A 12,223-nucleotide genomic window follows, 5' to 3' on the forward strand; every position below is an offset into this window, starting at 1 on the left:
GCAAGAGATTATGTCTAACAAGACTCGTCTTTTACAGTTAATCAAGTACAAAGTAGACTAAAACGGTTAGATTATAATGGAAAAACATATGCCCATTTGAATGTTAATGACTCCAAATTTGATTTTGTCACATATGAGTCCCGACGCAAAAGGATACATCTAGACAGCTAACCTATACAAACATCATTGAAGTTTTAAATTGAGTTCGATCTTGTTCCAAGACATATGAGCCGTTAATATTTTAAAAAAAAAACTTGAACATCCGTTATTAAATAGTTAATATCTATTTAATGATATTATACAACTCTGGTGCATTGTTCTCCCCCCATCTTATTTGGAATGTGAATCATGTGCTGTCATGTTGACCCTTGTGATCTCAGTTGTACATAAGAAAATTATTATGGAAAGATTATGCACAAAGCATCACACTCAAATAATGAGGAAATAATAGAAACAATTTTATTAAAGTAAGTGTACAGTGAGAGCAATCAATATGATCCCTAATTGAAATTGGGCAAACATAGATTGTTAACCTTCATTGAAAAAGGAAAGAATGGAGGGAATAGTACTCTTTTGCTGCCATAGATGCAAATTGCAAAAGGCTCTCTTTAAACATGAAATAGAAACAGCAAGAAATTGAAGTAACAATTGTTTATTATCATTCTATGGGGGATAGAAAGGAATCTTAACCAAACCGCATATTACAAAATTCAAACATCAAATCAACTCAAGCATCCTAGTAGTGGGATGAATTATTTGAAGAAAACAGTCCTTTTGGATCACACCCCAAATCAATACCTCAATGCCATTCATAACTATACAAATGAATGCATTGTCCTATGCATAATGTAGCAACCGCTTTTGCAAATGTTGAAGCATGTAGTCATGTACAATGATACCAAACAAAAGAAGATTGAAGAAAGGGTTGGATGCTTACTATTAGCAACATTGTCCTTTGATCCAATTCTATACCAACAAGGCTGGCTTTCAGAATTCGGCACAAAATAAAAATCTCATGAGAAATTAGGTCGTTACAACAATAAATTAAGATTGTAAATATCACAATCGACAAGAAAAACTATAAAATCAGTTCAAACCTTCATTTGTTTTTCTCAATCGACAAGGAAATTCAGTCTGCGATGTGTTCATTTTCTCAACCATCATTGCAACCCTAACGACACAACAATACATTTTACTCCTGACCAAAGCGAGGCAGTCGCGCAATACAATCATATATGTAAGATTTTGAGAGTGTCTCAGGCCTCTTGGTTTTTGCATACCTAATGGCCAAGTACTTTCTTCAAATTCCAGCACCAATTGCAGTGAGATGAAAATCTACTTCTTGAGAAGGGCAATAACCCATTTCAGCATGACATTGAAATTAGCGAGCTTACTGTGTTATACATCAAACACACGAGTTTGTGAGTCTGTGACTAGTGTTATAAGATTGCATTAACCAAATTGCAGCTACGAGTTGGGGCTTTAGGATGAGAGAACAAGCCTACTTAGGAGGAGTTTACATTACAAAGTCAATCCTCTTGGGATCTTAGAGACCATAGAAGTATATTCATTATATGATCACACTGTAAAAAGAAAATATCAAGTATAATATGCCAAGCCTAGAGGAGCAAAAAATCTATGTGACATCATGCATTTGCAGTACTAGTATATCTTACTGTCTTACACACAACACAACTGAACATTGTCATATCCTTAGCCATGTTTCTGCAAATGCTCAAACAGAAGAAAAAATGGTGTACATCAGCAACGTTTTTCCAGGGTTCAACTCTTTCACTTTCTTGATGTACCAAATGAGAAGCTTGACGGACTTTTAACTACATGCTGAGCCTGAGAGGGGCTTGGAGCTGGAGGCTCATGAATTTGGCCTAATTCTCTAACAGTACTAGTTTGCCTAATTGCTCCTCTTTCACTCGGTCCAACACTGTTCTTTTGTGACCCTTCAGTGTCCAAATGTTCCATTTCGACGACTATTGATGCTTCTGGAGGTGGAAACAAGTCATCCTCATCGCTGCGGTTGTTGACATTCTGCAATAGATGAACTGGTGACATGCCATGTGTAGGAGTTCCAGGTCTACTTGAGAATGGTGTGGTTCTCTCTGAATGCAGTCTGTGCTTTACTTTCTTTTTTGCTTTGTGATGCCAACTTTTCACTGCTTCTGCCACTCCCTCATTAAAAACAGTGGGTTTCATACTAGAACCCATCTATTTGGAAAAAAAAAAATTAGTCCATGTTAGATTAATGGAGGTTTACATATAGATATTCTAGTTGAAGTAAATTTCTCACCTGTGTCACTAAAGCATAGAGTGGCAGAGTCACATAACTACATAAAACTTGTATGATAACCCTGAGGAGATCAGAAAATATTAGTTTGGCATACAACAGAAAAAAAAAAAAATTTCCTCATTGTATCAGGAACCATAAAAGAAAGTGAAAGTTAAAACTTTAAACAACGATGATTCTTGTATGAGGTAAGGTATTAGTAGTAGTGTGCATGTAAACCTCACCCCATTGAGATCCTGATGGCGATATTTTCAGGGGTTGGGTGGAAGCAAGACTGTATGGTAAACTGCCACTGAAGAACAAAAGTAATCAATCAGTATATGAAATTAAACTAGAGAAATTAAATTCCTATGAATGGTATAAGACTATAAGTATACTTGGTTAACTTCTAAGAATATATACTTACTGTACTCCATACAAAGAAGGCCAGCTGAAATGCATTCTGAAGAAGAAGAAGAAGAAGAAAGCACAAATTGGCAGCTGGTGAGAATAAGTACAAATATCAAGTACTGTAAAGATATTATAGTAGCAAGTTGAACTACCTGGAACAAAACAAAGTGGATGAGGAAGAGCATGAAGCGGGGGCGTCCAAACCAGAAGTAGTGATCACCAGGTTGAACAAGCGGTGCACCCATCACCACACCCCCTCTTTCCTGGATCCTCATCCCCAACATGGTTATAATCACTTGTAGTTTAGTTCCCACCAAGAGGATTATCTGCAATATGTTTTTGTCTCACAACTCTTAATTATCTATGTTGATATAAGGTGGCCATAGTAAAAAGCAGCATGCCTTGTACTGTCATAATACAGTTGTATTGAACGTACAAATAAGGAGATAAATGGCAGCCAGAGATAAGAATGCCATCCTATTCAAAAGACAAAACAGTTCTTCATCAGTGAGCGTGGGATCATGCAGTAACATAATACTTTATCGAGGTATATAGATCGACATTTAGAGATAAGGAGTTCATCTGTGTGCTTACCATATGCGTTAGACAACAGGAAGAACACTGCAGAGAACCATATAATTGGACTGCATATACCAATGAAGTGAAGTTAAGGTTGTAGCACAATTATCTAATCAAAGAGCCTTAAAAATTTGATGCTTAAAATCACCAACCTGATCTCAACAATAACTAAGAAGTCATCTTCAAGAGCTCTTTTTATGTACTTCCGAAAATCAAAGGTCGTTTCACTCCCGGGTGCTAAATGTGCCTGAAATCACAAAGCATAGAATTTGAGATTCAGTGTGACCTCAGGCCTCATATAGGTATGAGACTGAGTTTTGAATCTGTTTCACTTACCATGATAAAGCCATGCCTCAGAGTTAGGTAATCAGTCTTAGTAACTGACTTGAAGAACTGTCTGAAGAAGCACACCTGATAAGAAAAGGAGAATACCCTTAAACCTTGTTCAATTCAATGGCATAGCTCTTGGACACTTCATGCATTACTGAGTTGATTCTTTGTAAAATCCAACAATTTCAATTAGAAATTCCTATTAACAATGCAATATAGCTATTTCATAGTAGTGCGTTATTTACAATCCAAAGGAAAACTGGTGACGGGCTCCAGAAGTTCAAATGCCTTCTACCGAATGATGTATCCCTCGCATACCTAAATCTTTCTGGATCTGCAATACAAATACTGTATAAGGTATAATCCAAGAGTTCTAGTGATTAAGAAAGCTTAAAATTCATCAACCGGTGTCTGAGATGACATTACAGATTCCAAAAAGGAAAAATGAATAGTCCACAGAAGATTAATTTGTAGGAACACTTGATATGTTAAGAAAGTCAACCTGTAGATTAACTAATTGATTTGCATACTTAAATAAGTCATCATGTTGAAAAAATGGATGCATTTAGCTTTTAAGTGAAGAGATTGAACCAATTTACCAGTACTGAACTGGTATTCAACTGTTTTTGTCTCATTCTCCCAATACTTCCATATTCTCATCTGTAATCCAGAAAAAAAAAAAAAAACAAAAACAATGAATTGTTACGAGAGCGAGAGCGAGAGAGAGAGAGAGAGATTTCAAAATCGTATTTGCCACTTTACCTTGTGTCTTCCCAAAGCCAAGGTTGTGATGCAGTAGAGCACATGAAAAACTGCTAGCACAAAGATAAATACATGGAGCTGGTGAATCCCATATGCAGATACAAAGGCAACGTCTTTACCCTACAGAAATAAAGAGTCAATTTAGACTGTTATCCAATTCCAATACACATATTCTTACACCAAATATAGAACACACTTCTTCACATTCCCATGATTAAGATTTAAGATTCATGAACAGAGGAAAAATAGCCAGAGTAGGGTATCAATGATGGAAACAGCACAACAAAAGAATTGTCTTTCCCTTACATTCTCCGTGCACTTATCATATCCTTTTGTGGCTAATTTGCGCCGGAAACTGAAGACAGAATCTGAGGATTCATGAAGTTTTCTATCCTTACTATCTGAATCATTGCAAGGATGCCAAGTGGCTGCAACACTCTTCGGTATACATATACCAGCGATTGGATCTTGTAGAACTGTTAGGAGCAAGGACAGGAATCCCAACAGCATAAGCTCTTCAAACAATTCACATAGAACAAACAAATTAATGGTTAGGACTTTGAAGAACATACATAACTAGTTCGTATTCGGAAAAGAGAAATAAAGAAGTTAAGTGTTCCCACAAGATGGGATACCTGATTTGAGCTTCTCAAGAGCTTCATAGAGAGCTCGCTTGTGTCTACTTTTAAACCACTGAAAATTTTTCCATTACAATGTCATTTCCAATGAACAATCAACTTGGAAGATTATAATAATCAAAAACCAATTGATCAAGCATTTTATTCTTACCTTTCCTATGAAGTTTATGACATGCTCAATGAAGATTGATATTACAAGCAACACAAAACAGACGGCAGCAACTGCCCATGTTGGTGTTTTCTCTAATGTACGCTCATATTCAGGTTTCATTGTAGTTTCTATTACTCAAAAGAACTCACAAGAAAACAATAAGAACTTATGTCTATATACAAACCATTCTGTGTTTATGACTGTTATTTATAAGGGCAATTGATTTCTTCTGACATATGGAGTTAAAGAGGTGGACGAGAAATTCAAGACTTTCTGAATAGCTGTTGTCTCAGACGTCCAATGGTAAAAGCTTCTGTCCTTGTCTGCTGACTTTTCTTGGTTATCAAAACGTAGAAGCTAATCAGGAAACTCGCTCACAGACGATTCCTATTCGATTTCGAGTATCATCTGTGGGAAGTTTGGACTAGGCAAACGGTGAGCGAGTAGAAGTACTCGATTTATTACCTTCTTTAAATTGAACATAATCTAAGAACTAAGCAGCAGTTAGTTCCAAATTAAAGATGCATTCATCCCAGCTAATTAGCTTCTTTATAAGACTAGATGCAAGTTCTTAATCCATAATCTATGCATTCATCCAAGTTTTTTATTTTTCCTGATCACCACTTGTCACAACAGAAGATAAAAAGCCAGTGGTTGAAGAGTCTATATAAGAACAAAACAAAATCTCAGAAAGGTGCACATGGGATTATAACAAAGGCTCATTCCACAATGAATTGTGTCCATGGAATTTCATTCGGGCCATTTGGTGTTAGAGACAAAAACAATGTGTGTACGTGGCCAAAGTTGCAGTCAATTTGCTGCAGAAGTTTAGAAAGGCCAATAGTGCGTTAATGTGGACCAAATTCTAGCCAGATTTCTGGGTTGAGAAGAAGTCTAAGCAACCCTTTTGAGTAGTGGCTGACTAGGTGGCAATTATAATGCACAGATACTATACGACACACCATATGTGGATACGGAAATTTAAAAAAAAAAAAAAAAAGAATGATACGTTTAGGACATGACAATTATAATAATATGTATTACTTTAATAAATAATTTGTCTGGCCACATCCATGTAAATAAAATCTTCCCAGCCTATGTTTCTAATTTCTATCAGAGAAACGCTCTTCTTCGTTCTACAGCAAGACACCATGAAAGGAACAAAAGGGGGAAATCGTATGTAAAAGGATTTTTCAACAAATATATAACTGGTATGCAGATGATCTTTATCCATACCTATCACTTCTCTTCTTCTTAAATTCTTTGTTTTCAATTTCAATGACCCCAAAGAAAATCCCTAAAGCCCCTTTTCTGATTTTGAAGAGCGTCAAATTTGTTTGGAAGTACCCCAAAAAACGTCTCTTGTTCATAGTTTCCCGTATCTTAGGCGTATCCAAAAGTCAACCGACACTAGGAGACTGATACGTATCCGTATCGGACACGGATACGAAACAGCATTGCTGTATCCATTCTTCATAGGAACCGGCATCTTCAGCCTAACCCTTGATCAAAAATGACAGCTACACTCACATTCCATAGGAATCTGATAATTCTAGAAAGAAGCTAGAAGATGATGACTTTAGTCATAGAATGGACCACCTAGTTTATCATACTTATCAACAAACTTATTGTTGGCGATGGAAGGATACAGAGAGGATGGTTGAAAAATTGATGCAGAATTGAAGTTGTCTATTTATGTAATACTTGAAGATCGAGTCTCTATGAAGGTGGCTTTAATTCATTTGCGCAATGACAGTGATCAGGAAGAAGGGAAATCATCTAAAACTAATGCCTTATTCAAGGCCGGCCAGATTTCGAACTCAAACTTAATTCCTGGTAAACCTAAGACTTCCTACAATTTGAGCCAACCTAATGATCGAGCCCATCATAGCCTTTCTTATAGTCTAAGCAAGTTGCATAAACTTCAGCCTGCAGTGATTGCTATAATTATCAAAAAATTAAACCACCCTCAAAAGCCAGAAAAAGTAGAAAACTACATTTGAATCAAGTTAAGGGGTAAAGGAGGAGGAGGAGGAGGAGAAAACATGCTTATATGATTAAGTTGAGAGCTTTAAAAACATTCACAGCATTGTCAAAAGGAAAAGGCAGTCTATAATAGTAAAGTTCGAAAACATGTAGTGGCCGGTATGATCTTTGAAACAAAAGTAAATCCATATCTTTGTACAAAACTTAGACAGCTAAAATAAAGAAGTATATGCAAAAAAGAAGGCTTTTGAGACCTCCAATTCCCATGCATATAACACTGAAAAAGAAACAGGATAATCCCATATTTTTATAGCACCTACAGAACAAGATAAGAGTTTCTTTCTTCAACTAGTAAAGCTGTTCTCTTCTGTGATGCCACCATCTCCACCTGCAAAAAAAAAAGCAAACTTAAATGAATAGCCCCATAGGAAAAGCAGTGATTAATGAGAGGGAGAGAGATTGAAAGCTTTATACTGGGCCTGCATATAGATCTACAACGGTCATGACAAACACTTTATGAATTATGACGAACCTCCGACCTTGTGGTTAACCACAGCCACAAAACCTAGTAATTTGCAAAAGAAAAATTATTCAGGTTTTGATCATCTACTGCTTAGGTCCAAAACCTAGTAGCATTAGACATTCATCTAGTTATCATTCCAACAACTACTGTAAACTCATAATGCCTAACCCTGATCTTAACTATGTGCATCATTTTAAACACTATCTACCACCTCGATCAGACAAGTATGATGACTTATGAGTTGAGTGCAGGGATTAAGTAGTATTAATTCACCAGTAAATCAGTAATCCCAAAAAAAATAAAAAAACACCAGAATTGAGATAAAGCATGAATTAATGAGAGGCATAAAATTTGAAAGTTTTAACTGAGGCCTGCATACGCATATCTACAAGTGGCATGGCTAACACTTTATAGACAAATCTCATACCAAGATTCAGAATCACCCGACCTTTTTCAGGACAGCTTTGATGATCAATTTTATTTCTCTTACTAAAGTGAAAAAGGATTAGCATGGACTGTACTTACAGTGTTCAAAAGCAAAAGGACTCTAAATCCCATGCTAATCTTTCCCAAAACCCAACACTAAGTACTTAAATATAAACTCCAACGACTTTTTAGGAACAAAAACACATCATGTTTACATAAAACATCAGAAATATCCTATTTCATGCCTTCAGACCTAGTTGTTAACTTGTAATTATGACTCTAATTAAGTTAGGTGCAGATAGTATTAAGTACTCTATTAACTCACCAGTGGTAATCCCATCTGGGTCGGACTTTGGACATCCGGTTCTGGCCATAGGGGTAATCGGTTTCAGCTCTTTTTGTGTTTTGGAAAGCACAGCATCCAATGGAATATATTCCAATGAGGACAACAAGCATCACAATGTTGAGAACAGAGAGCTTGTGCCAGTCCCTCTTGATATTTTCAAGCACTCCTGCCTTGCATGAATCACACTCGTAGCATAACAAATTCGGGGCATTGTTCCACCGGTAGCAATCTGGGTCTTGACTCACTGTTGTTGCCATGTTGTAGTTGCATGCTGTTGGTGGCTTGCAACAACCAGACTACAACCAAATTATGCACTTAATAGTTGATCAAGGCTACTTATATATATGGTTAATACATGAGGAAGCATGCTTAACTAACTATTATATATATAGTTATATACACATCAATCATCAAGGGTTGAAAAAAAATGATTAAGTTCGAATGATATGCTTAGGAGTTATGTCTTTCTTTTGATATATTGTGCTTGTTTCCAAATTACTGCGTTCATTTCCAAACTTAAGTAGTCATTTTTTTCCGAACAAATGAAACAAGCATGAGCGAAACCAAAAGAAACAAATCTTGCAAATAATGTAGAGAAAATAGGGATAGGAACAAAAATTGAATAGAAAAGAGTCCAAGACATATATATATAAGACCATATATGGCCTTAAATTTGAATAGCAAGTCAATCACCAAACAAAAGTTCCAGATACCATATGTGCATTAATAAATGATGCACATACCTGTATTGGAGACATATCCCTCTCAAGATAATCGAGAGGAGTCCAAAGAAGAAGCTTTGCACAAGTCTTAGACCCCAAAATACAACTCCTAATGTTGCTCCAGTAATTGGGGTCCTTAATCCTCTTCCTCAACCATGGTGAGTAATCCTCGAGATGGTATTCCTTATATGCCCTACCAGGCACATCAACTCCAGCACCTTGACTTGTAACCACAAACCCAAACACAGTCAACCCCATCAGGGTTGCAATAAGGAACAGCATGACTACTAAGTACACCCAAAGCGCCCAAGCGACATGGAAACAAGCACCAATGAACCCAGCCAGAGATATGATTAGCACAACAAAACCAATCACTAAGAGTGGAGTTTGGAGGAAGCTTTCACATGTTGTGCTGCTCCTTGCCATCCATAGACCACCACCAATAATAGGTATTGATGCTAAAAGAGTGAAGAGGTTCAAGAACCCAATCACTGTGTTGCTCAACCTATACATTTTGATTAGCTCGATCTCTCTCTCTCTTTCTTGGTTCTCCTTGTGGTTTGTGTAGTGTGTACTCTCTTATATATATTCAGGTTCCTTTTCTCTTTAAATGGGTGGCATTGCTTTAACTACTTTGTGTTTGGTACTGAAAGCTTCAAAAATTCAAAAATACGTATCCCCCTTTCCTCTATTTGCATGCTTTCCCCGAATAAGGTATTCATATATAGAACTTTATCTAAAGTACTATAGCTGATAGTAACTAAATTATTCACTTTTTGTTAATTTGGTAATATTAATTGTTGACTAGATAATTCTTCCACAACTTACACTATTAGGCTTCTCGATTGTCTGTATCACAATTTCAGTTCCAGAAGGCATATTGGGTTCAAATTCTTCAACCTTCATCGGCTACTCATTATCTCCAATTGAGCATCATGAATACACCTATCTAGCTCGTATAAATCAAGTGTACGTATTATCCTGATATAAATCGTTGACCTGTATATTCGGTACAACACATTAATTTAAAACTATGGGGAGTAGTCTCGATCGAACAATATATTGCTGGTGAATTGAGCAATAGGAATAAGTTCATTATGCATTGTCCAAGGCAAGAAAAGCATAATATTAGGTAGACATTTGGGAATTAGAGAATGTTGTGATTCAGTGAGTTTAGCTTTTGCTTTTGACTGATGGGGGCCGGGGGTTCTATTTGAGCTTCTTTATGAAGCATGATCAGCAGCAGATTAGACCCTACTTGGCCACAAGGGAATAGAATATATGAGCTTATGTATGGCCTTCTTATCCTCTCTGCTCGATCGACCTATAGAAAGCTTCTAGTTATTCAATTAATGGCTTTGTTTGGTTCTCTTTACGGCTCCACTACACGACCAGTTTTCTTAAGGGAAAAGTTTTCTATTAAGTATCTAATCCCTACTTTAGTACGTCGATCATATAATATGTAATATGTAAATAACGACTGCTTGATTCATATAAATAAATCATCTTTCTGACAAATTAAAAAAGCTATTCCTTCATAAAGTTGGTTGTTTTCACTTGTCTATGGTTTAGGACTTTAGGTACATACTATATATGGTTGTTTTCAATCTATTCCTTCATAGATTAGATAGATCAGAGTGATCATATGATCCTTAGGAAACAAGAATACATATATATATATATATATATATATATATATATATATGATTAATTTCAGTTTACCCCCCTGAGGTTTGGGGGTGTCATCATTTCACCCCCCAAACTCTCAATTTCACTTTTTTACCCCCTGAACTTTCCAATTTCAATCAGTCGTGTCCAATTTCTACTATTCCGTCCAAATTGGACTTTGACTCTGACTTTTGAGGGGTAAAATAGTCATTTCAAGACAAAAAAAATAAAAAAATAAAAAAATTCGTTTTTTTTTTTTTTTCTGTTTTTTCGTTTTTTTTATTATTTTTTTTTTTTTTTTATGTTTCTTCGTTTTTTTTTTTTATATTTTATTTTGTCTTCAACCTATACACCACAAGTTATAATAGGTTTATAAAAATAAAAAAAATACTCTAGGTGGTTAAAAGCCGCTCGCTGGTCTACGATATTTGTTATATATCTCCGATAAAGTGAAGAATTTTAGGATATATCCCCAATAAAGTGAAGAAATATCTGTAAAAAATAATTTTACACTTTATCTGTAAATAAATATCTGTATATCCCCAATAAAGTGAAGAAATATCTGTGTAAAATCATTTTTGGTCTACGATATTTGTGATATATCTCCAATAAAGTGAAGAATTTTAGGATATATCCCCAATAAAGTGAAGAAATATCTGTAAAAAATGATTTTACACTTTATCTGTAAATATCTGTATATCCCCAATAAAGTGAAGAAATATCTGTTTAAAATCATTTTTTACAGATATTTATTTACAGATAAAGTGTAAAATTATTTTTTATAGATATTTCTTCACTTTATTGGGGATATATCCTAAAATTCTTCACTTTATCAGAGATATATCACAAATATCGTAGACCAGCGAGTGTGTAAAATCATTTTTTACAGATATTTATTTACAGATAAAGTGTAAAATTATTTTTTACAGATATTTCTTCACTTTATTGGGGATATATCCTAAAATTCTTCACTTTATCAGAGATATATAACAAATATCGTAGACCAGCGAGCGGCTTTTAACCACCTAGAGTATTTTTTTATTTTTATAAACCTATTATAACTTGTGGTGTATAGGTTGAAGACAAAATAAAATATAAAAAAAAAAAAAAAAAAAAAAACATAAAAAAAAAAAAAAAATGAAAAAACAGAAAAAAAAAAAAAAAAAAAAACGAATTTTTTTATTTTTTTGTCTTGAAATGACCATTTTACCCCTCAAAAGTCAAAGTCAAAGTCCAATTTGGACGGAATAGTAGAAATTGGACACGACTGATTGAAATTGGAAAGTTCAGGGGGTAAAAAAGTGAAATTGAGAGTTTGGGGGGTGAAATGATGACACCCCCAAACCTCAGGGGGGTAAACTGTAATTAATCCATATATATATATCCTATCCAGAGTGGAG

General features: G+C 35.3%; 2 protein-coding genes across 4 annotated transcripts; both read right to left on the minus strand.

Moving 5' to 3' along the window:
* Positions 1–1,488: 1,488 nt before the first annotated feature.
* Positions 1,489–5,763, minus strand: LOC133717764 (MLO-like protein 12). Its single transcript, XM_062144491.1, has 15 exons — positions 5,153–5,763; positions 4,999–5,056; positions 4,670–4,878; positions 4,364–4,483; positions 4,201–4,261; positions 3,847–3,935; positions 3,608–3,682; positions 3,424–3,518; positions 3,287–3,336; positions 3,129–3,169; positions 2,845–3,018; positions 2,709–2,744; positions 2,527–2,594; positions 2,306–2,366; positions 1,489–2,223 (listed from the first exon to the last, which is right to left on the minus strand). The coding sequence occupies exons 1-15, from the start codon at positions 5,270–5,272 to the stop codon at positions 1,792–1,794; spliced, it is 1,689 nt and encodes a 562-aa protein (XP_062000475.1). The 5' UTR covers positions 5,273–5,763; the 3' UTR covers positions 1,489–1,791.
* Positions 5,764–7,238: 1,475 nt separating this feature from the next.
* On the minus strand, positions 7,239–9,755 carry LOC133717765 (tetraspanin-6-like). Of its 3 annotated transcripts, none has more exons than XR_009849926.1 (4): positions 9,177–9,755; positions 8,413–8,729; positions 7,613–7,703; positions 7,239–7,526 (listed from the first exon to the last, which is right to left on the minus strand). XR_009849926.1 is itself a non-coding variant. In XM_062144493.1 (4 exons), exons 1-3 carry the CDS (start codon positions 9,666–9,668, stop codon positions 7,685–7,687), a joined length of 828 nt encoding a protein of 275 aa, XP_062000477.1. In that variant the 5' UTR covers positions 9,669–9,755; the 3' UTR covers positions 7,239–7,526; positions 7,671–7,684. The 3 variants fall into 3 exon arrangements, 2 of the variants coding, with proteins under 2 accessions (XP_062000477.1, XP_062000476.1); XM_062144493.1 differs by having other exon boundaries at positions 7,671–7,703; XM_062144492.1 differs by lacking the exon at positions 7,613–7,703 and having other exon boundaries at positions 9,177–9,751.
* Between the last annotated feature and the right edge of the window lie 2,468 nt (positions 9,756–12,223).

This window comes from Rosa rugosa, chromosome 6, assembly GCF_958449725.1.
Source record: "Rosa rugosa chromosome 6, drRosRugo1.1, whole genome shotgun sequence".
NCBI lineage: Eukaryota > Viridiplantae > Streptophyta > Magnoliopsida > Rosales > Rosaceae > Rosa > Rosa rugosa.